Source organism: Lissotriton helveticus, chromosome 2_1 (assembly GCF_964261635.1).
Source record: "Lissotriton helveticus chromosome 2_1, aLisHel1.1, whole genome shotgun sequence".
In the NCBI taxonomy this organism is placed as follows: Eukaryota; Metazoa; Chordata; class Amphibia; order Caudata; family Salamandridae; genus Lissotriton; species Lissotriton helveticus.
In genome coordinates this window covers 768,594,200-768,615,358 of record NC_136059.1, presented here as the reverse complement: position 1 = coordinate 768,615,358, position 21,159 = coordinate 768,594,200, and the positions used below count along the sequence as shown (strand labels likewise).

The 21,159-nt window shown below is 45.5% G+C and overlaps 1 protein-coding gene across 1 annotated transcript in view; it reads right to left on the bottom strand.

Moving 5' to 3' along the window:
• FER (FER tyrosine kinase) overlaps nt 1-21,159 on the bottom strand; it is a 1,039,778-nt gene that overhangs the window by 224,410 nt on the left and 794,209 nt on the right. The window contains exon 16 of the mRNA XM_078675464.1: nt 12,639-12,762. Within this exon, the coding sequence (XP_078531590.1) occupies nt 12,639-12,762 (124 nt within the window). The remainder of the gene's footprint in view (nt 1-12,638; nt 12,763-21,159) is intronic.

The window sequence follows — 21,159 nt, the reverse complement described above, 5'->3', positions numbered from 1 at the left end:
TCGGAAGCATACATGAGGTAATTAAACCTCACCAGGAAGTGTGACCCGGAGGCTGCTTTCTCCTCATGTGCTGCTCTGATCGGTCTCTGACCCTTTATAATCAAGAGGCATGTGAACAGGAAGGGTAACAAAATAATGAGCTCACTGCTGCAATTGTTCTGTGGAGAAGTGTGGCTCACTGGTTAGAGGAGGCAGACCTGGAAGCAGAGGTCAGCCCGGGACCAGGGTTCAATTCCCGGCTCGGCGGGGTCTTGAGTCCTAAAATGTCCATGGACTCGACAATTCTCGCTCCGGTGCCTACTCGATTCACAGGTTCACACTCTGCGACTCTGGGCAATAGCTTGCTTAATCTCCACAACGGCCCCTCGCGGCGGGATGCCTGGCTTTCACCTTGCGGATACCCTGCCGGGGTTATCTCACAGGGGAATACCAGGACGGGTTCCCTAAGCAAGCGCTTAGAAACCGCTCGGTGATTTGCGCTATATAAATTCATGTACATTTACATTTACATGTGGACAGATGCACTTTGGAAGTGGAAGGCCTCCAAGATGTCATATCCTCTCCTCCAAGTCAAGAAAAGGAGAAATGTGGTCTAGGCTTTCTGGGCAAGCTATGAGGAAATGAACAATTTACAAAAGCAAATTGTGTTTCGTAAATCGCGCCCAACCCGTTTTCAGGGCTGTATTCTCTATTAATGGTAAACTTGTGGCACCGCCTTATTTGAAATGCTCTCTTCCTTCTTCTCATCTTTTTCTCTCGGTGTCTGCCTGTTTCTGGTCTCTTCCTGAAAGTCATGTGTGTAAACTGATACGGCTTTCTAAGGAAGAAACCTGAGCAAGGTGCGTGACTTCAGAGAGAGAACTGCGCAATGCTCGTTTTGGCCCTTGACAATGATCGTGGCATAAGAACATCATTGTTTTTTGTTTAGTAAGTGCTTCTGTGACCGCTAAAATTTTATGAAAAATCAAAACATTGAAGTTGATAACTAAAAAGCCCCATTTTCACCATTAAGGTTGCTCTTAATAAAAACAGCATATTTCCCTGTTTCCCCCTCCTGAATGTTGCCAGCCCTCTTTGTTTCGATTTACAAATACGCTTCCATGCTCAAATATTTGCAAAGCAAATAATAAACTAAAACTTACTATATTCTGTAGTTGCGTTTCGCAGTCATTTGAAACAAGTGGTCCCCATTCTCTGACTTTTGATGTGTAGCGTTCAGTGACAAATTTAGTTGTACCTCGGTGTTAGAGGCAACCAGATTACAATGTGGCAAGATGTCAGTGTTTCTATGCGAGGCAGAACATATATATGATTGTAAATTCTTCACAATCTGTGTACAATTCGCTGTAGTCGTTGATGGAGGTCTTTGCATCCATGAGTTTCTCAAGCGCAACCCCCGTGTGGTTCCTGTGACCAGGAGGCTGCGTTCCCCTCATCTGCTGCTCTGATTGATCTCTGACCCTTTGTAATCAAGAGGCATGAACTTGCATAGCAGCGGTGACCTTCGGCGCGGTGACAAAGTTACAGACACATATAGTCACTGGAGGGAGACAACTCTTCTGTCCCTTTACGCAGCTATAGTGTAGGAAAAAGCCCTATATATCTACCCAACGAGGTAGCACTTACTGATTAGCCAGTTGATTAGCCTGCATAGATTACAACAAGCGCAGCATAATCTCCGCGAGCACGCAAAATTCCACGTGTTCGAAGAGTTTTCGTGCCGTTTGCGGAAGGCAACTGCGCAAATTCCACCCACCCCTAATATTTAGTGCGCGTGCCCTCCACCCACAGGGCATCCTTTTGAAAGGGAAATGGAGGAGTTCATGGATCGCCTCAGGACACCCCTCGAGCCAGTGCGGTCACAGCACTTTATCCTTGGGTGATAGGGCCGGGTCCGCTCCACAGACCTGCCAGTGCACTTAGTGCTATGATGTCAGATAGCGTGTGCAAAGTGCGCACTGCACACCAACTCGTGAGAAACGTATCTGTATATCTCATCGACAAACAAGTAAAATAAAACACTGAAGGTTACAGAGAGAGCAATTATTGGAAGCAAGAAGTTCACAAAATCTAGAACTGGAATAAATGGAAAAATTACACAAACACATTGCTGTAAGACTCGCCAACGAAGGATCACTAAAATATATGAGCACAGGCCGCAGTGATAGTTCAGGGCAAATAAAACATTCTCCAGCCTGCAAGTTAGATTTGCAACAGCAAACTCTCAATCCATTTAGCTGAAAAATTATTCTGTCTGGATTGGTAAAACTGTAAGCCGCAATCTAATACAATAAACACTACCTTAAGGACATCATTTTAGCTGGAGAATGTTTCTGTAATTTACTGCTCTTTGCTGTGCCAATAGCCCCTTTACCTCACTTAATAACTCTTCTTAAAGAATGGAATTACTTTCTTTGCACATTTTACAAGTTAAACAAGTAATGTGTTACCTCAAGGACAAACACTTGGTCAAGTACAAATTGTTTCATTTTTACGATAAATTTGTAACCCCTTACAAAACGATGGGGAACATCCATTACGACGCGGTGTTTACACCGCACTGCCGTTACAACACTGGTTTTACAACGCAAGTCATTACCACAACTTGCGCTGGAGGGCGCTCTAGGCTAAGGAATAGTCGATTTACTATTCCAACACCTTCCCTACTGTACGTAGGCTGGTGTTGGAATAGTAAATCTTACTATTCCTAAGTCCATCACCCTACAGCGCAAGTCGTGGTAACGACTTGCGTTGTAAAACCAGCGTTGTAATGGTAGTGCGGTGTAAACACCACGTTGTATTGACATACAACCAAAACGATATATTATTTGTTAAAAACCCTAGCCCAAACAATTTAGATTACATTATACTGACTCTCTTGAGAGTGAAAACACCAAATAAGCAAAGGTTTATGGAGAGGATTACTGAGGCACCACAAGCACTAATGGAACATATTCTTAAACAGGGCATCAGTAAATATATAACTCCAGAAATGCGATTGTCAACAGAAAAATCACCTTTTCCCACTCCTGCACACTGTAACAAAGGCGACATTTAGTGGTAGGCATCATTTCGCCTAAATACCAAGCCAAAATGCCCATATGCAAAATAAGTTGAATTTGCTTCAAATTCCTTGGCATAAGTTGGCAATTCGATCTTCTTCTCTCTTGTATGAACATGTCAATATGGCAGTTGAGCCACAGAAGTATTATTCTGGCCATACAAATGTTATGTTATGTTAAAGTTACTTGTAAGCGCACATACACCAAGCGGTTTCATGGCGCTGAGAGCGTGAGGGCGACAGTGACGCAAAACAGATGCTTTACTCGTATGCCTTAGATAACAAGGTGTTGAGTAGTGTTCTGAACTGAGCGTAGGAGGTTACTGACCTCAGTCCAGCAGGAAGTGAACAGGCCCGGACTGGCCGTTGCGGGCACCGGGCAATCCCCCGGTGCGCCGCAAGGGTAGGGGCCGGTTTTGGGCCCTGGAGGCCGTTTTTATTACAGCGCCGTTTTTGCAGCATAGCTGCAAAATCGGCTCTGTAACAAAATCGGCCGAAAACCGGCCCCGGCAAAGAGCTTGGTCGCACTCCCAGGGGGCCGGCCGAGCACTTTGCCAGGGCCGGTTTTGGTTCTCAGTCCGGCCCTGGAAGTGAATTCCAGAATTGAGGGGCCAGGACTGAGAATCTGAGACCACCGTGTTTTTTACGTTTGAAGGCGGGGATGGTAAGCAGAGTCAGATGTTAGGAGCGCAGTTCACGAGAGGGGGTATAGCGCTGAATCCTTGAGGAGATGAATGCTGGGCCATCCCCGGCAAGGGCTTTAAAGTTGGTGCAGCCCAGCTTGACGGCACAGCGTTTAGTCACCGGGAGCCAGTGGAGGCTCTTCAACAGAGGACTGACATGTTGATGTCTGGGTTGGTGGTGGATAAGCCTAGCTGCCTGGTTTTGTACCAGTTGTAAATGATGAAGTTGATATGCCGGAATACCGACAGAGTGAGTAAGCATAATCAATTCGGGAGGTAACCAGGGCTAAGGTGACTAGGGGCAGGGCCTCGGTAGTCAGGAATCTGCAGATCTTACGGATTCTGCGTATGTAGAAAAAGCAGGCAGAAACCACCGCGCTGATCTGGGGTTTCATAGACAAATCGTTGCTGATTATAATCCCTAGACTTTTTACAGATCCTACCAGGCGAGGGGGACTACCTAGGAGCGGAGGCCTAAAGTTAGAGTTCCACGGGTTGGCAGTTCCTCCAGTTAGGATCATCTCAGTTTTATCGGGGTTAAGTTCCAATTGGTTGACATACATCCATTTGTTGATAAAGCTCATGGTATATTGAAAGTTGCATACTGATGTGTTAGAGGAGTCAATATCAAACACCAGCTGGAGGTCATCAGCACAGGTGAATGTTTCGACTCTTCTTTTGCGCAAGGACCAAATCAAAGGTAGCAAGTATAGGTTAAAAAGAAGGGGTGAAAGGGAACAACCCTGGGGGACCCCACAAGTAAAATTCCTTTTCTTGGCTGAAAATTTGGCGAGGCGGACTGCCTGAGAGTGGTTACAGAGGAAGGCGGAAATCCACCTCAATGCCAGACCCTGGATGCCAGCATTACTGACAAGGTTGATCAGGAGACCATGATCAACAGTGTCAAATGCGGCTGACAGATCCAGGAGTATCAGGGCCTGGGTGAGATTTTTATCAGCCCCTCTCCTTAGCTCGTCCATGTCTGCTAAGATGACTGACTCCGTGAACTGTGACTGACTCCGTGGAGTGTGCTGGTCTAAATCCTGCCTGATGAGGGTCGAGGAAATGAGAGTGCTCAATGAATGTGCTGAGATAGTTAGCAACATGGGCCTCAAGAATTTTACTTAGATAGGGGAGTAAGGAGATTGGGAGGAAATTACTATGGACCAAGGGGTCGGAGTTGGGTTTTTCTTCAGGATCGGGACAATGTCAGCATTTTTGAAGGTTTCTGGGACAATGCCTTGTTTAAGAGAGTTGTTCAGAAATGAGAGGGGGGGGCCTGAACAAGTAAGGAAGGCCTCCTGTAAGATATGGGGAGGGCAGCAATCGGTAGGGGAACCTGATCCAACTTTTTTGAGTAGGATAAAAAATTCTTCCTTAGAGATCAGGGGGATCTGGTCCAATACAGAAGGGTTTTTACACGTGGTAGGTGGTGAACGAAAGTGTGGGAGTAGGAATACTGGCTTTGATGGTGGCGATTTTCTCAATGAAATAGGAGTTAAGGGAGTCACATAAGGATTGCGAGGGGGCAGGTTTTGCCATCCCTATCTGGTTGTGCAAGCTTATCGACAATGGAGAAAATATCCATGGTCTTATTAGCTGAGTATATAATCTTTGAGGAGAAATAAGCTGCCTTAGTCTGAAGGATGGAGTTTTTGTATTCTTTTAACAGGGTTACATAAGTGTTTTTTTTTCCTGAGGCATAGTCCCGTCTCCAGCTACGCTCAGCTTGCCATAGGGCAAGTTTTTTTCCGTTTCAGATCGTCAGAGAACCAGCGTTGTGCATCATGGGGATGCTTAAGTGTAGTTCTTTTAAAGGGGGCTATGCTGTCGCTAGCTGATTCAAGCCATAGCTTGATGCTAGTTGCCTGATTGCAGAGGGACTCCTGTTCAGTTGGCAATGTGGCCTTCAGTAGTGTGCAGAAATCGCTGATTTTGACTCGATTCCAATTTCTGGCCAGATGATTTACCACCAGGGAGGGTTTGGTTGGGGGGGCACAGGCCATTGTGAATGTGATAAGGTGATGGTCTGACCATGTGCACAGGGAAATTGATAGTCGTGAGATTTCCAAGTTGAAAGTCCAGACTTGGTCCAGAATATGTCCCTTTATATGGGTAGCCTCGATCACATGATGAATGCAGTTCATTCCTGACAGGAGATCAGTAAATTCTAGGGAGCTGGCACTCTCCTGTGCATCAGAGGGCCAATAATTAAAGTCTCCAATTACAATGATTCTAGCATGGTTGATAACTAGTTGGGAGATCATTTTGCCTTGTAGTTGGGGGTAATGAGGGCAAAGGCCTGTAATCCCTAATGAAGTGAACCAAAGTTTTTGGTGGATAATAGCTGCAACCCCTCCCCTGAGCTTGCCCGTAGGCCTGTTGGTCTGAAGTATATAGTAGCCATTGGGAACTGCTGCAAGGATATCAGGGACGGACTCGTTAGAGCCTGGATATTGGGCGTGGAGTTGAAAGGAACTGTGGGCCAGATATACAAAGTGTTTTTGTGTTCACAAACGGGCTGCAAATCTGCCCGTCTGCAAAGAGCAAAAAAGCTTTTTGAAATGTACAAATACCTATTTGTGATTCGGTAACCTATTACAGATCGCAAATTTGGCCCTTCCTAATACCGAATCTCAGTGATATACAACAATGATTTGCAACTGAACTTCAAGTAGGTGGTAACCCATTCAGAAGTGGGAAAGGGTCCCCAAGGGACTATTTCCCTTTGTGAATGGTTGTGAAAACATTTTTTAAGAGCAGGCAGGGGTCCCACGGACCTCTACCTACTCTTCAAAAATAAAAAGAAAACTTTTCATTTTTCTTTTTGAAACACATATCGTGTTCCTTGAAGAAAAACAGGCTCCGTTAAAAAAAAAAAATCCTTGATTGAAAAGCAATCACAGGCAGGGTGGTCAGCTGACCCCTGCAGGCAACCATCTCTGGGATTTTTGCAATTCCCAATTGGTCGCAAATCTAGATCTGCCTCATTAATATTCATGAAGAAGGATTATTTGCAACCAGTCGCTGCCAGTATGACTCGCGGGTGGGTGTGGGAGGGGGTCGCGTGGGTGGAAATCTTAATAATAATAATGATAAGACAAAAATTAAGTTAACTTATCTTTGCCGGCCCGTCCAGCGTCGTCCGTCCTCTGTACAGCAGGTAGCAGTCGCAGGGAGCCTCCCCCTTCCCTAAGCCAATCACAACGCCAACCCCACAGGGGTCTATGGGGAGGCCATTTTCTCTACGTAGGCTGCATGCAGCCTTCATAGAGAAAATGCAGAGTGCGTATGACTGGTTTGGTCGGCACTGGGGCCGAGCAAACAGTCAGGGCCCACAACAGTGGGCAAGCCACTCCTCCCCTGCCCTCCAGCAGGCACGCCTACCCGCCCCCCAACCAAACCCTCACTTCTGCTTTCTCGCAATGCGAGAAGCAGAAACATAAAATGGTATTTAAAATACCATTTTATGTTTCTGCTACTCGCCCTGCGAGAAAGCAGTGAGGCAACGCTTCTCCACCCACATGGAGAAGCTGCGCCTGTTTGCAACCCACTGGTAATCACAAAATGTGTAATACACACATTTGTACATGGTTGTTTGCGATTACCAAATAACGAATCACAAAAACGTGCTATTTGTTATTCGCAAACGATTACCTACGTGCATCTGGCCCTATATCAGTATAATACAGGTCACACATTCTCAAAGTATTTTGCCTGTTGCACCCTTCCTTGTATGTTAATAAAGAGCAGAACTGTAACAAAAAACAGAGCAAAGCCATATAACTTAAATTCAATAAACTAAGTGGTAAACTTCGGTGCCCTGGTTGTCTTACAAAGAGACTTTTTGCCAACTGAATTTAGTACTTAATTGCATAGAAATGTACAAGAGTTCACATATTTTATTACGAATGTCAGTGATGGGCTTGACCCTGATCTGAAGCAGTTGTCAAGGAATTGGTAACAATGGTTTTGTCAGCCTTTTAGCACATGTACGTAGTTTTCTCCAAGAGAGGAAACCTTTCTGTAGATACTTCCCTCTTCAGGGAGACAAGTGAATGTGTCCGTAAGGAAATGCCTCTTTTTGTATGATCCCCGCCAATTTAGGGACTGATGCTGTCGTTTTTTTGACTCCGAGAGTGCACTGACGCATGCTAACAAGACCCCAGTGCCTGTGCTCTTACCTCTACACTGGTATGTGTAATTGGACCTTACCCAATTGGGTAAGCAAACTTATATGTAATTCCCTAGTAAACAGTATCCAGGGTATATGAGTTAGAAGGTCCCCCTATGGATTGCAGTATAACTTGTGACACCCCGTTTCTGATACGATTAAACCGAGACTCCAGCCTGCCATTTGCAGGGTGGAAGAACAGTTTAAGCTGCTAGTCAGACTTTGCCATTTAAAGTAATGGAAAAGCCAGACTCCCACTGGCATATGTGTATATCACCCCTATGGCAGGCCAATTGAGTTCCTAGACGAGGAGCAACATATACCACAGGCAGAAACTTATAATTTTAGATGTTCTGATAGTGAAAATGTCAAAATGTTGTTTTTAACTGTAGGAAAGTGTTAAGAAGAAAGGTCCACTCCAGGTAAGTTGAAAGGAAGTTTATTGACAACCAGTTTCTTGCTCCTCTGACCACTAGAGAGTAACGCAGTACCTCAAGTGTTAACGTTTTAATTTGCCTTCAATAGGAATGAACCATGAAGGAAAGGAACAGAGGGGTGGCGGAGGGAGAAGAGAGGGGAGGGCAAAGGAAGGGAGAAAAGAGGGAGGCATAAATTATGTTAAGTTATAACAGAAAGCTTGGTCACCCAATCAGTGAGTGCAGTTAAACACTGACACCCTAAGCTTTGCTAATTCTGAAATGGTGAGACCAAAGTGGATCAACTCAGGTATCAAAGAACTTGTTACACTAAGCCAGACTTGATTCTCAGGTTGGAAATAATGTAAGCAGCTGCAGTGTGCAACTTTGGCAAAGTTGCCTTTCGCCCTGTGCCCATACCAGTTGCACACGGGGTCCTGTCGCCGAGACAGCTTTCTGCCCACCTGGACAAATGTGCTACCTACTCCCAGGAAAGGATACCACAGTGGCATGGTCCTACAGGAAGCCATACGGGGTTGGGCCAAAAAGGAGAGCTTCAAAGGAGAAGGCACCTTTGAAGGGCAAATGGGTAACACTTGGGAGAGGGTGGGCTCCATTGTTCAAGCAGACAGGGTGGCACTAGGGACTGGAGAGGGAAAACCAGTTGCCATACCTGTTTTCCAGGGGTGTGTAGGTCCCTTGTTGGCTACACCTATGGGTTGGGCTAGGGAACTCCACATGCCGGGAGAGGGGTCCTGCCATACTGGAAGTGTGCAGAACAGTGCATCCTGCGATGCCCAAATGCCACACTTCGCAGGAAGTATTCATCCGGTGGAAGTGAACCAGGCAGCCCATTGGCTACCAACCGCATCCTGCCTTGAGGGCATTGTCTGAGCATAAGTAGGACACCCCGAACTCAGATCTCGACTGTAATGGAAGAAGAAATAAGGAAGGACTGCCCTGCGGAAGCGTCAAACAGAGTCTGCACCGTCGTGGACTGCACCTGGTGGACAGCAAAGGAGAGGGGTTGAGTCTGATGTGTACTACTCAATAAGAAATCGTCTCCAGAGCCCAGTCAAAGTCAACAGGGTCCAAGGGCCAGCTGACTTGCCTCCTGTTCAGAGCATAAGGATGTAATGTAATTCACTTGGATGAAATAAGTGTTTTGGATAAGATCAGGAAAGTCAACACGTTTCGTTTGAAATAACTTCCTCAGGAATACCTATCAATTGATAAAGATGCACGTAGATAATGTAAGGATAAGTCACAGGAAAGTTGAGTCACTGATGTGGTATAGTAATCCACCAATCCAAGATGAAAAAGGTGTCATAGATGGAGACTCGGTCCATATACAAATACAAATTCAGTGCGCAGGGTGATCCTGGGTAACCCACAAATCAAACTGATTTTGCCTGCATAGTTTGCTCATCCAGTACTTCCCGCACCTATCCCCCCCCCCCACATTCCCGTCCCTGTTTCTTCTTCCCACTTCCACCCGCCCCGGTTTAGTCTCCCCCTTCCCAAGTAACAGTAGAAAACAAAGTGCTAAGAAGCAGCCAGTGCTGGCTGCTTCATAGAGATTTTTTGTTTAACTGCTCTGTTATCCACCTCGTTACCCAACCCACCCTTACCCAGCCCTGCCAAGTATCATGCATCAGGCGTGATACTAACGCATTTCAGTGTTTAGTCACGCATATCTGTATTGTATCTCAACCTTAACCTAGAGCTCCTAGGGCACATAGCAGTAGCGCGCCGCCCGTAGCGTGAACTTCGTGCACTGTGCTCCCACAGCAGGCTTTGGCTCTCGCACTGGGAGTTAAGGCAGTGTTGGCAGGCTCACGATGACAACTGGACTACCGTGCCTGATTTATGATAGATTCAACATCATATGTGATCATGGGCGCTGCGCAGCGGCCTGACGTCATGATCCCAGGTTGTGTCCAATGAGACCAGACCGGTTGTTGCTTACATGTGCGCCATGGGGGACGTCACATTGATTGTCCTGCCGGGGAACGGGAAGTTTGGAGGAAGGCGCAGCTTTGCCCTGGCTGGTTTGCGGGTGGCGCCGTAATAAGAAGAATGCAAGAAAGAAACCTCACGAGATTCTCAAGGAACCAGGAAATGGTCATAACTCTGAACAGATATCAACTTTTTCAGTTCGAGCCTGTCAGACGGTGGTCTAGATTTCGGAGAGATCAGAGAGCACGTAAGGAGGGGGGCTATCTTGACAGCATGGGCGAGAAGATCTACTCTGCAGCAGTAAAAGAAGCTCCGCTGCAGGCTGAACCGTGCGAAGAAGCTTGTTCTAAAAACAACGGTAAAACATAAATGCAGCAAGTTTCTTTTTAAATGACATAAATGGTTCCTCATTGCTACACATGCATGCAGTTCTCTTATTGACTTATGCAGGCAAGTTATCTGTGTAGGGGGCGGTGCGCAGGTTCCCATGGTAGCTCACTTTAATGCAGTGGCATTTCGAAATAATACAGCCTGCCTGGCTGTGACCACTGTGTATGTCTCACAGCCTCTCTGACTTGCCCAGAAATCATGCTGTCATGACACTGCTGACGGCGGCAGCCAGAGTCCGCGAGTCAGAGAGCTGACTCTAATTAATTCATGGCATATAGCGATATGAGGCAGTTGAGCTTTATGTTAGGGCCTCTCACATCCTGTTAGAGTCCTGTGGTTCTGCAGTCTAAACCCAAGTGCTCGCTCTTTGTGGTGTCAATTCTTAGCTCGGCCATGTGACCTGCTATCTAGAAGTACGCTTTTTTATTGTTTTCTAGTGGTGACATCGGAGGCTGCTATTAGTAGATACTTCAAAAGTCTTACTTTCCTGCTTACAGCATTCGCTTATGAATAAGGTGGCATCTGCAGTGGCAGCTTTACAAACTCAGTTCACCCCACTGCAAGTGATAAACCTTTTCACCCCACTGCAAGTGATAAACCTTTTCCCATTACATTACTTTTTTGCATGACCTCGTCTTGGACAGCAAACACCGCCTGCTAAAAGTGGTTTGTTTCATTCTCCTTATTTCACCATGGCAGGCTGCTCATCTTTTATTTTTGCCCATTTGGCAATGCTTCTGCCTTTTTATTCTTATTAGTCAATACAATATGCCATCCAAAATTCACAAGTTTATTATATGATCAGCATTGTACAAGACAAGCAATTAAACAGAAATAGGATAAAACACACAGTCTTCCTATCACTTTTATGAAATATGTGAGAAATGAAGGCTTGGTGTCAAGAACAGGAGTATGGGCACGGTCTTCAATGCTATGTCATGTGAAGAGAGGCCCGCCCTCTTTCATCGTTGCCAAGGTTTCAGACTGGTATGTGTGACATTTTGATAACTTTGTTGTAATTATGAGCCAGCCACCTCCGGCATTTGCAGCAGTAGCATGATCTTCTTAGTTTCCCGTAGCTCAAATGGGTCTAACTTCTGATATGTTTCCCTCATCTTCATGCTTGATTTTCTGCTCGCAAGTAAGTGTCACTCGTAAATGTCACTCATAATTACACTGAAAACATGACAATATCGCACATAGCAATCTGAAACCTTGGCAGCTATGCTTACCACATTCGTACATGAATAACTGCTGTTAAATAGGTGAGTTAAGTAAAGCTTTTCCAACTTTAATGATTGTTTGGCAGAGTGACTGACTTAACTTATTTAATGAACAGCAGAGGACTACTGCCAAATTCCTATACTTGACTGAGCTCTCTGCGGCAATGCGAGCACAACCTGTATTTTACATGGGTAAAACGATCTGGTTTTTAGTTCTCCTCATGTAGATGCATGAATATTTGGCACAAAGGGAAAATAAATATGAAGACCTGCTTTCTAAATCAAAAAGTTTTACACCAACTTGCAGACAAGAAGGGCTACAAAGACCAGAAGCAAAAACAACATCTCAAATAAGGTTTCTAGGTGAAACAACGAGTAATCATTTATTAAAACTGACTTGTAATATTGACCTCCATCTTAGTGGTCACAGTCTAGCACCCTGTAACCACTCATATATTGATTTTGTTAAACATTTAGAAAGTTATTAGCTGAACGGCCACCATGACACCGCGTGCTTAGATGCATGACGTACGAAAGAAATATAAATGGAAGCACACAGCAACTATTTTGCTACTGTGGTTGGTTAATTCTAAAAATACAACTGATAGGAAATATCAGCTATGCATGGTTAAAAGATAACACCACTTAAATATGTCACTGAATGATGGACTTAACTAATTAAAAAGACCAAGAAACGCAGTGTATTTGACGTGCCGCAAATATATTACTTACCTGTGGATACAGTTTTTAGATTCCAGGTAAGCCATGCCGGCAGCAGCATCCACTGAAAATTTCACTAACTGTTTAGTTTTTAGATCTTCTTTCTTTTTTCTTAGGAATGTGAGAAAATCTCCACCTAGATAAAAATATAGATGGTCAATGACATAAGATAGTTATATAGAGAAGTCAAAAGGCATAATGCACTAAAATTATTCTTGGTGAGTATCACTAGACCTTGTTTGTAACAAAAAACAAATTTGAACAGAGACAGAACTTATGAGTCGAAAGAAACTGGTATGTGAAAACATTTTTATTAGATTTCCAGCATTTTCCTTCAAATGGGTAACTTGAGAGCTCACAGAAGAACACTGGCTTATCTACCAAACTGGTACATGAAAACTCAAAGGAATTTACAAGGGAAATCTGTCGATTATCTATTGCAAAATCTTAATTGTGATGGTGAAACTATTGCATATAGATATTTCTGTTGCGTCAAGACTATCTACAAATTATTTTTGCCTCTTTGGAAAACAGTGGCACTAAACCCTACTCTTTATCATAATTACCTGCATTGTCTTTCTAAGCAGTAATGTAGTAAGTTGCAAGGAGGGTTAGGAAGAGAACAAGAGCTGTTAATTAAGAATATTCTGAGAAAAATACCACAGCCTGCTGCTGTCCATCGGGTTTCCACACCATAAAGCCTTCGCCCGGACCCTCTGTACTACATAGGTCTGTCTGCTCTCTTTATTTAACAGTGCTTCCCATAATTTTTGTAACCCTTCTTCATTCCCAATACTCTGTTTGCTCCGCCCTATTCTATTTGGTTTTCATATCATTAGATATTGTGGGCTCCTTTTGAGGGCCACCGGTAGGGCACCATAACTGTTTTTAGGTCGAGCCTAGCGGCAGCGCACATGCACTGCTCACCCTGCGAGGCTTATTGTATTAGGTTATGCACAAGCAGCCAGCCCACTCTCCGCCCATATTTGTTATTGGCTTTATGTCATTGTCCTTCTTAAATGGTGGCTTCTGATTTGTAAATAGGCTTGTTAGTCCCGCCTTGGTACTGCCTTATCTCCATTTGTTACGGCCCATAACGACTGGACCTTTTACTTGGCTCATTACACGATCTGCTTTATCTAGTGGGGGAGCACTATTTTTGTCATTGGCACCGATGGGGACAATGGCGGCTGCTTTTTTTGGTATTTGCATAATGAGCGCAGTGCCTGCTTTAGGGACACCACGATCATTTAAAATGTTACTTTTATTAAACTTTCATGTTGATCATGGCATCCACTTCTTGGACACCACAGTCTTTAATTAACATTTTTTTTTTCAACTTTCATAGGGTGCGCGGTGCCCGCTTCAAGGATACCGCGCTCTTTATCAAAAAAAATTGGGGGGTGGGACTTTAACACGAACGTGGCACCCGCTTCAAGGACACCGCACTCAGTATTAAAGTTAAAACATTTTTTAAAAAAGAGTGCGGTGTCCTTGAAGCGGGCGCCGTGCTCAGTGGTAAAGTTAAACAACCATTTGCAATGCTTTTTATTTATGTTTTAAAAACCAAAACTAATAGGCCTTGTCATTTACAATGCTAATAGCTCAAACTCGCGTAAATGTGAGACCTATTGCATTGCAAATGATTGTTCCACTTGAGAGGGACTGGGACCAATGAAGAGACAGATAAGGCTTCTGGTCCCAAAGATTGAGGACCACCATGAAAACAGAAGGGCGACTTTCAGTATGGTGCTTAAACTGTGATTAAGCTGTGATATGTAGCTCCTCCCATGATTTTTTAAATTAATGTTTCAGTAGAAATCTCTATGTATGTGAGACATTTCTCACCTCTGTCATCTATCTGTACCTTTTGTAGAAAATGAATAAGGTCCAAAATAAAAAGAAATATTACGTCATAAGAGCATTATTACGGTCAGTCTTCCTCATCAGTATTAGAAGCAAACGTTAACTTCCTGTAATTCTACTTCTCTGCCATGGGTATTCCCTGTGAACCCATAAACAGTAGAATATTTCTGCACATGTGAAGTATCCCTTAAACATTTTTTTACAAATATTTTTTCCAGATCAAAAACATGCCTATAAAAGGAAACATTTTCTACAATTTCCTTTAAACAAATTAGGTTTCAAATAACAGATCCAATTAGGCAAATTAACAGCATATTGTATTTGGATACAAACACAGTTTTTTATTTAATTATTGAGTTTTATATAGTGCTGGCTCTACCCGTAGGTTTCAGAGCGCTTTACATTTGGTTACACAATGTTACAGAAAATGATAACAATTACACATTACATCAAAAATAAGCAATACCTTTAAAGAGGAAAGAAAGGTGAGAGAAGTAGGGAGGAAGGGGGAAGTGTGAATGGGGAGAATGAGGGAAAAGACGGCAGGAGAGATGAAGGGATGTCTTCCCAAAGACCGACTGGGTAGGTGACGACAGAGGAGGGAATACACAGCCCGTCTCCCCTTTAGCGAAATAGGGTAGCTCCATCGGGCATCATTCAAATAGCTAGGTCTCAACTGACGAGGGAAAGTTCAAATAAAGTCCAGTGGATGAACAGGGTGGGAACTATAAGCAAGGACGGGTGAGGGCAGGGGTCAATAGCTAGAAAGAAGAGAAGAGTAGAGCGGTAGGGGGTAGGGTGAAGGGGGAAGCACCGGCTGGGTAGGTGATGGCCAAGGAGGGAATCCATAGCCCATCTCCCCTTGAGCTCGGGAGGTAGCTCCACCGGGCATCAGTCAAAATGGCTGGGTCCCAGCTGTCGATGGAGAGTTCACAGAGCCAATGAATGAGGCGACCATCTTGAGGTAACGCAGGGTGGGATGAGTCCTTGATGAACGAATTCAGAGGATCCCCACAATTTTCTATAATCCAGATGAAAGGGGGGCAAACTAAGCAGAGGATCGGCATGATGAACAGAGCAAGGGTCTGCCAGGGAGAAACAGCCGCCATTACCAGGCTGTTTCTCCCTCTGTTTCTAGTTCTGTCCCAAAAGGCCCTCTCAATACAGTGTGGAGATAGGGGTGGTTCCAAACAAAGAAGAGAGTAAGGGAGTTCGTTCACCCAAAAGTGAACTAGAGACTTCTCCTATTCCCCTGGGAGGAAATATATCAAAAACAAAAAGAGGAGTATCCACTATGAATCTGAAGAACAGACGTATCTGGAGGACCGGTTCTTGGCAAAAAGGAGGAAATTCATCCTTTTGATAGAAACCCCTCACTCACCACCTAGTGGTGACATGCTTCATCATCGGGGTCCACCTTGGCGTCCTAGCGACACCAAGGTGTGCTGCGACACCTGGACTACAGTGGAGCGGGTTGTGGCTGTTGGTGCAAAAAAATGTTAAAAATTGTGCTGGTTGTACTCAGAAAAAGTAGTTTTAATTATAGAGCAACTGAACAATGTTTTAAAAATATATACAGGCGAGATCCTGGTAGGGAGGGTTACGACCAAGGGATCTCTATATGTGTTGAGTGGTCAACATGTTTCTACCATAAGGGCTATTGCCCGGTATTCGTCAGGACCAGAAAAAACAGGTGGACAGGGGGTGCGTGCTCCCTAAAAAGCACACCCGTCCTTGATCCCCTGTGTGCCTACTGGCAAAAATAGCCAGTGGTGGGTGCTGCTCAATAAAATAAGTGAGCTGGCGAATAAAAAAGAGACCTGTGAGGAGAGAAGGGTGGATAAAGAACAATCAGGTATTGAGTGATAGACTTACTCTCCTGTAACGTCGTGCAGTCTCTCAGTGCAATGGAAATATAGTGCCAAAAGAAAGGGGAGTGGGTCTCCAGATATACATAATACCGTGGTGAAGGAGTGAGATACTAGTCAACATCTATGCCAAAGGATAGGTGCACGCGAGTTGCATGCGGTGCTAGCACGACCCAAGGGGGATTGAGTATTGAGTATAAGATACTTGTGCTACACGGAACAGGTCTGTCACGTGGTGCCTAGACTACTCGCAAGGTATTAAATGACAGGGCGGTACCTCTACCATTGTAGGTGAATGTACGGTGGGGTGATTTAAGGCATAGTTGTAACTCGGTAGTGCTATATACATTTGTCAGCATCCGACTCAAACGTGTAAGTGAATAACATTAAATTAACATACATAACGAACACACATGTAACACTGAGGGACACACTTGAGCTCAAAATGACATGGGACTGGGCTTACTCGAATAAGAGTACTCTGCGCTTCAACGGGCAGGGCGTAGGGTCAATGCCTGTATAGTAACATATTCTGTAAGAAACAAACAGAGCGCGAGCGTTGTAAATCTCTGCGCCGCTCAAGTCGGCTAGTGATTTCGAGGGCAGCTGGACGCGGTAAAGAGGAGTCGGCCGCTTCCGGGTTTGGGCGCGGCCTGGGCGGGTTGGGGGTAATAACTTTAACTGTCATTTAATACCTTGCGAGTAGTCTAGGCACCACGTGACAGACCTGTTCCGTGTAGCACAAGTATCTTATACTCAATACTCAATCCCCCTTGGGTCGTGCTAGCACCGCATGCAACTCGCGTGCACCTATCCTTTGGCATAGATGTTGACTAGTATCTCACTCCTTCACCACGGTATTATGTATATCTGGAGACCCACTCCCCTTTCTTTTGGCACTATATTTCCATTGCACTGAGAGACTGCACGACGTTACAGGAGAGTAAGTCTATCACTCAATACCTGATTGTTCTTTATCCACCCTTCTCTCCTCACAGGTCTCTTTTTTATTCGCCAGCTCACTTATTTTATTGAGCAGCACCCACCACTGGCTATTTTTGCCAGTAGGCACACAGGGGATCAAGGACGGGTGTGCTTTTTAGGGAGCACGCACCCCCTGTCCACCTGTTTTTTCTGGTCCTGACGAATACCGGGCAATAGCCCTTATGGTAGAAACATGTTGACCACTCAACACATATAGAGATCCCTTGGTCGTAACCCTCCCTACCAGGATCTCGCCTGTATATATTTTTAAAACATTGTTCAGTTGCTCTATAATTAAAACTACTTTTTCTGAGTACAACCAGGACAATTTTTAACATTTTTTTGCACCAACAGCCACAACCCGCTCCACTGTAGTCCAGGTGTCGCAGCACACCTTGGTGTCGCTAGGACGCCAAGGTGGACCCCGATGATGAAGCATGTCACCACTAGGTGGTGAGTGAGGGGTTTCTATCAAAAGGATGAATTTCCTCCTTTTTGCCAAGAACCGGTCCTCCAGATACGTCTGTTCTTCAGATTCATAGTGGATACTCCTCTTTTTGTTTTTGAGATAGGGGTGGTGCCATTCCTTGTAGGTGCCTGCAATGCCTGAACTCCCTTGACCGCTATTTTAGGGTTAAGGCTTCGGCCTGGCATAGACCCTCAGGCTAGTGCATATAACTCCTCCACGGGCCGCGCTGAACAGTTCTTTGTCCTGCCGCCGCTGCTGCACTCTTGTGATCGGGGGCGCAGCACTGATCTGGCCGGGTGGCCTGGGACCGCCATTTTACGGTCAGGCACAATCGAGTGAATGCTTGGGGTCTTTCCCGCCCGGCACAGACCCTCAGGCCAATGCAGCTATCTCCTCTGCGACAGCCGCTGCACCGTTCCTTGCCCTGCTGCCGTCGCCGTAACCCTCCTTCAAACTAGAGCACATCACTTATCTGATTGGGTGCCCTGGGGCCAGACAGCCGCTCTCCGTTTATTTATTTATTTATTTAAATTCTTCTAAAGCGCAAGAATCAATCCCGTAAGGGTATCTCCGCGCTATGCCAGCAGTAGGAAACTCAGTCAGTGAATAAGGAACATTAAATTAGATGGACAGAAATGCCTCTTGATAAAGGGTAGTTTTTAGTATTTTCCTAAAGGATAGGTAATTAGTAGTTGTTCTGACTTCAAGGGGCAGTTTGTTCCATAGGGCAGGTCCGACTGAGGAGAAGGCCCGGTCTCCTTGTCTGGACTTCTTTGTGGACGGGGGTTTTAGCAAGGCTTGACTACTTGAGCGAAGGGACCTACTGGGCTGGTATGGCACCAGAGATTGAGACAGGTATTTAGGACCTATACCATAAATGCATCTATGGACCGTGCAGCAGATCTTAAAATCGACGCGCTGTCTTATTGGGAGCCAGTGCAGCTCCTTTAGCAGGGGTTTGGAGGGGGTCCTAGCTGGTGCCCCCATAACCAGTCTTGCTGCCGTGTTCTGGACCACCTGCAAACGACCTACTGCGTCAGCATTTGCTAACGTCAGCAGGCCGTTGCAGTAGTCCAGACGGCTGGTCACTAATGCCTGCACAAGTGTCTTCCTGTAAGAAGCAGGAAGATACGGAAAGACACGTCTAAGCAGGCCAATAGTATAAAAGCACAATCCTGCGACGTAATTGGTGTGCTCCTTCAAGGTCAGCTTTTGGTCCAATTTCACCCCAAGATTCTTCACATGATGTTTAGGTGAAGGTACTGGGCCAAGATCTATTGGCCACCAGTCAGGGGACCAAAGAATGCTTGCTTTGCCAAAAAGCATGACCTCAGTTTTTGTGACATTGCATTGGAGGCAGTTCTTCGCCATCCAATGTGACACCGCCCTCATACCCTCAGCAAAGTTCTCTTTGACTTTAGAGTCAAGGGAGCTGAAAGGGTAGAGGAGCTGGGTGTCATCAGCATAGGAGATCGGTGTGAACCCATACTTCCGCACAATCTCAGCAAGGGGGGCCACATATACATTGAACAATGTAGGGCTAAGGCAGGAGCCTTGTGGCACCCCCTTCGTGAGCCCCCTGGAGATGGAACGGAAGGGGCCCAGGCTGACAGATTGTGATCTCCCGGAAAGGAAACTCTCCAACCATGATAGTACTAGGCCTCCGATTCCTACTCCTTGCAACCGGCCGAGAAGGATTTTATGATCCACAGTATCGAAGGCTGCAGCCTGCTGGTTCAGTTCAACGCTCACTCCATAGATATCAATATGTACTTGAAATGCTCGGCAAGTTCCAAGGGCCTCCACAGTCGAGTACGCGATCATGGGTCCGGCTGTAGCGCATTGCTGCTAGCACATGGCACCGCCGTCGGCCGCCATTTTGAGTAGCTGCCGCGATCGTTGCTCGTAGATGCCAAATCTCTGATCCGTCCGCGTCCTCAGGCGTCCGCGCCCAGCCAGATAGCTCCCCACGTGTTCCGGTGCACAGAACAGTTTTTTTATGAGCGCGGAGTCATGACTAACCGCAGGATAATGCCAAATGTACCATTTAAAAAAAATCCAAAGGAAAAATATAGCCTCTTACAGGCTGAGCGCACACTGTGTCGAATCACACCGCACCTTTAAGGAATTCTGAGGCTCTGAGCTTACCCATCATTCAGTGTAGGGTCAGTTAGGCAGTTCATTGAGGAGGAAATAAACTATACGAAGCATACATTTTACAGCCTTGTTGCCAAATCATTTGGAAAAGACGGGGATGCAAGTATGTTGTTTATGGATTCAGAGTGAATAGCCAAAGCAGAAAACTAGATTTACAGGTAGGTAACGTCTCCTTCTCTATCATGGTACCAGCTCTATTCATAAAGAGTAGAATATTAGAACAAGGCACATTACGCACAAACCTGAAGAAGAGTTCCAAAAGGAAAGGTGAAGAGACAAAAATATTCCTTGGCAAATTAACTGCACTAGGAAGCCTGCCTTACAAAGGTATTAGTTCTGGAGTCAGAGTTAATACAGTAATGTTTGGCAAATATGTGCACTGTGTTACACCATGTTGCTCTGCAAATTTCTGTATTATGTATATTTCACATCAAGGCAGCAGTAGTTACTTTTCTATGTGTAAAATGTGCTTTAGGATTACCCAGAAGAGACCTGTTCATTTTTAGGGCTCGCCTGGCGTTGCAGCGCAAAGCGCTCCTCTAGCGAGCCTTATTGTCGTTGTATTGAGCCTCCCAAGTGGTACAGACTGGTGCACGAGCAGACACCGATCTGTGAACGCGCTTCTAAGACCGCTTTGCAGGCGTCGCCACTGGCATGAGCCGCAGGGAACGGCAACGTGCACGCTCACGGCGTCACGCTCGTGCCCTCCCGCGTCTCTTAGGCTGTTCTTCGCTCCAGGTCGACTTGTTTCAGAAAGCGGCATGGTTCAAGTCATTTCTTCAATGAGTGGCGGACTCCAGGCTAGAGAGGTGACGAGCCAGCCCTAAGGACCGCAGAGCCAATGGTGTGCGAGGAGTTCCGAAGAAAGCCGAACGGCAAGTGATACACGAACTGGAATACTACATATTGCATAGGACCAGTTGCACCGCACTTTCTATGTCGCGCTTCGTCGCTTGGGAGCCACCCGGACTGTACCTTCATCATGGCGCGTCAATTCGTATTTGTTTTAAATTGTGTAACTGTAACCCATAACTTAACAGTACTGCATTTTTCATCTGTACAATATGTGTTGCAGTTACTGTTGGCTTGTGCTTACACAAGATTGCATTGTACTGTAAGCCACCTTTTTGCTCCAATCTGTTTGCCTGTCATTTTCCCCATGTATTGTTTTCTCCCCTCCTTTACTTGG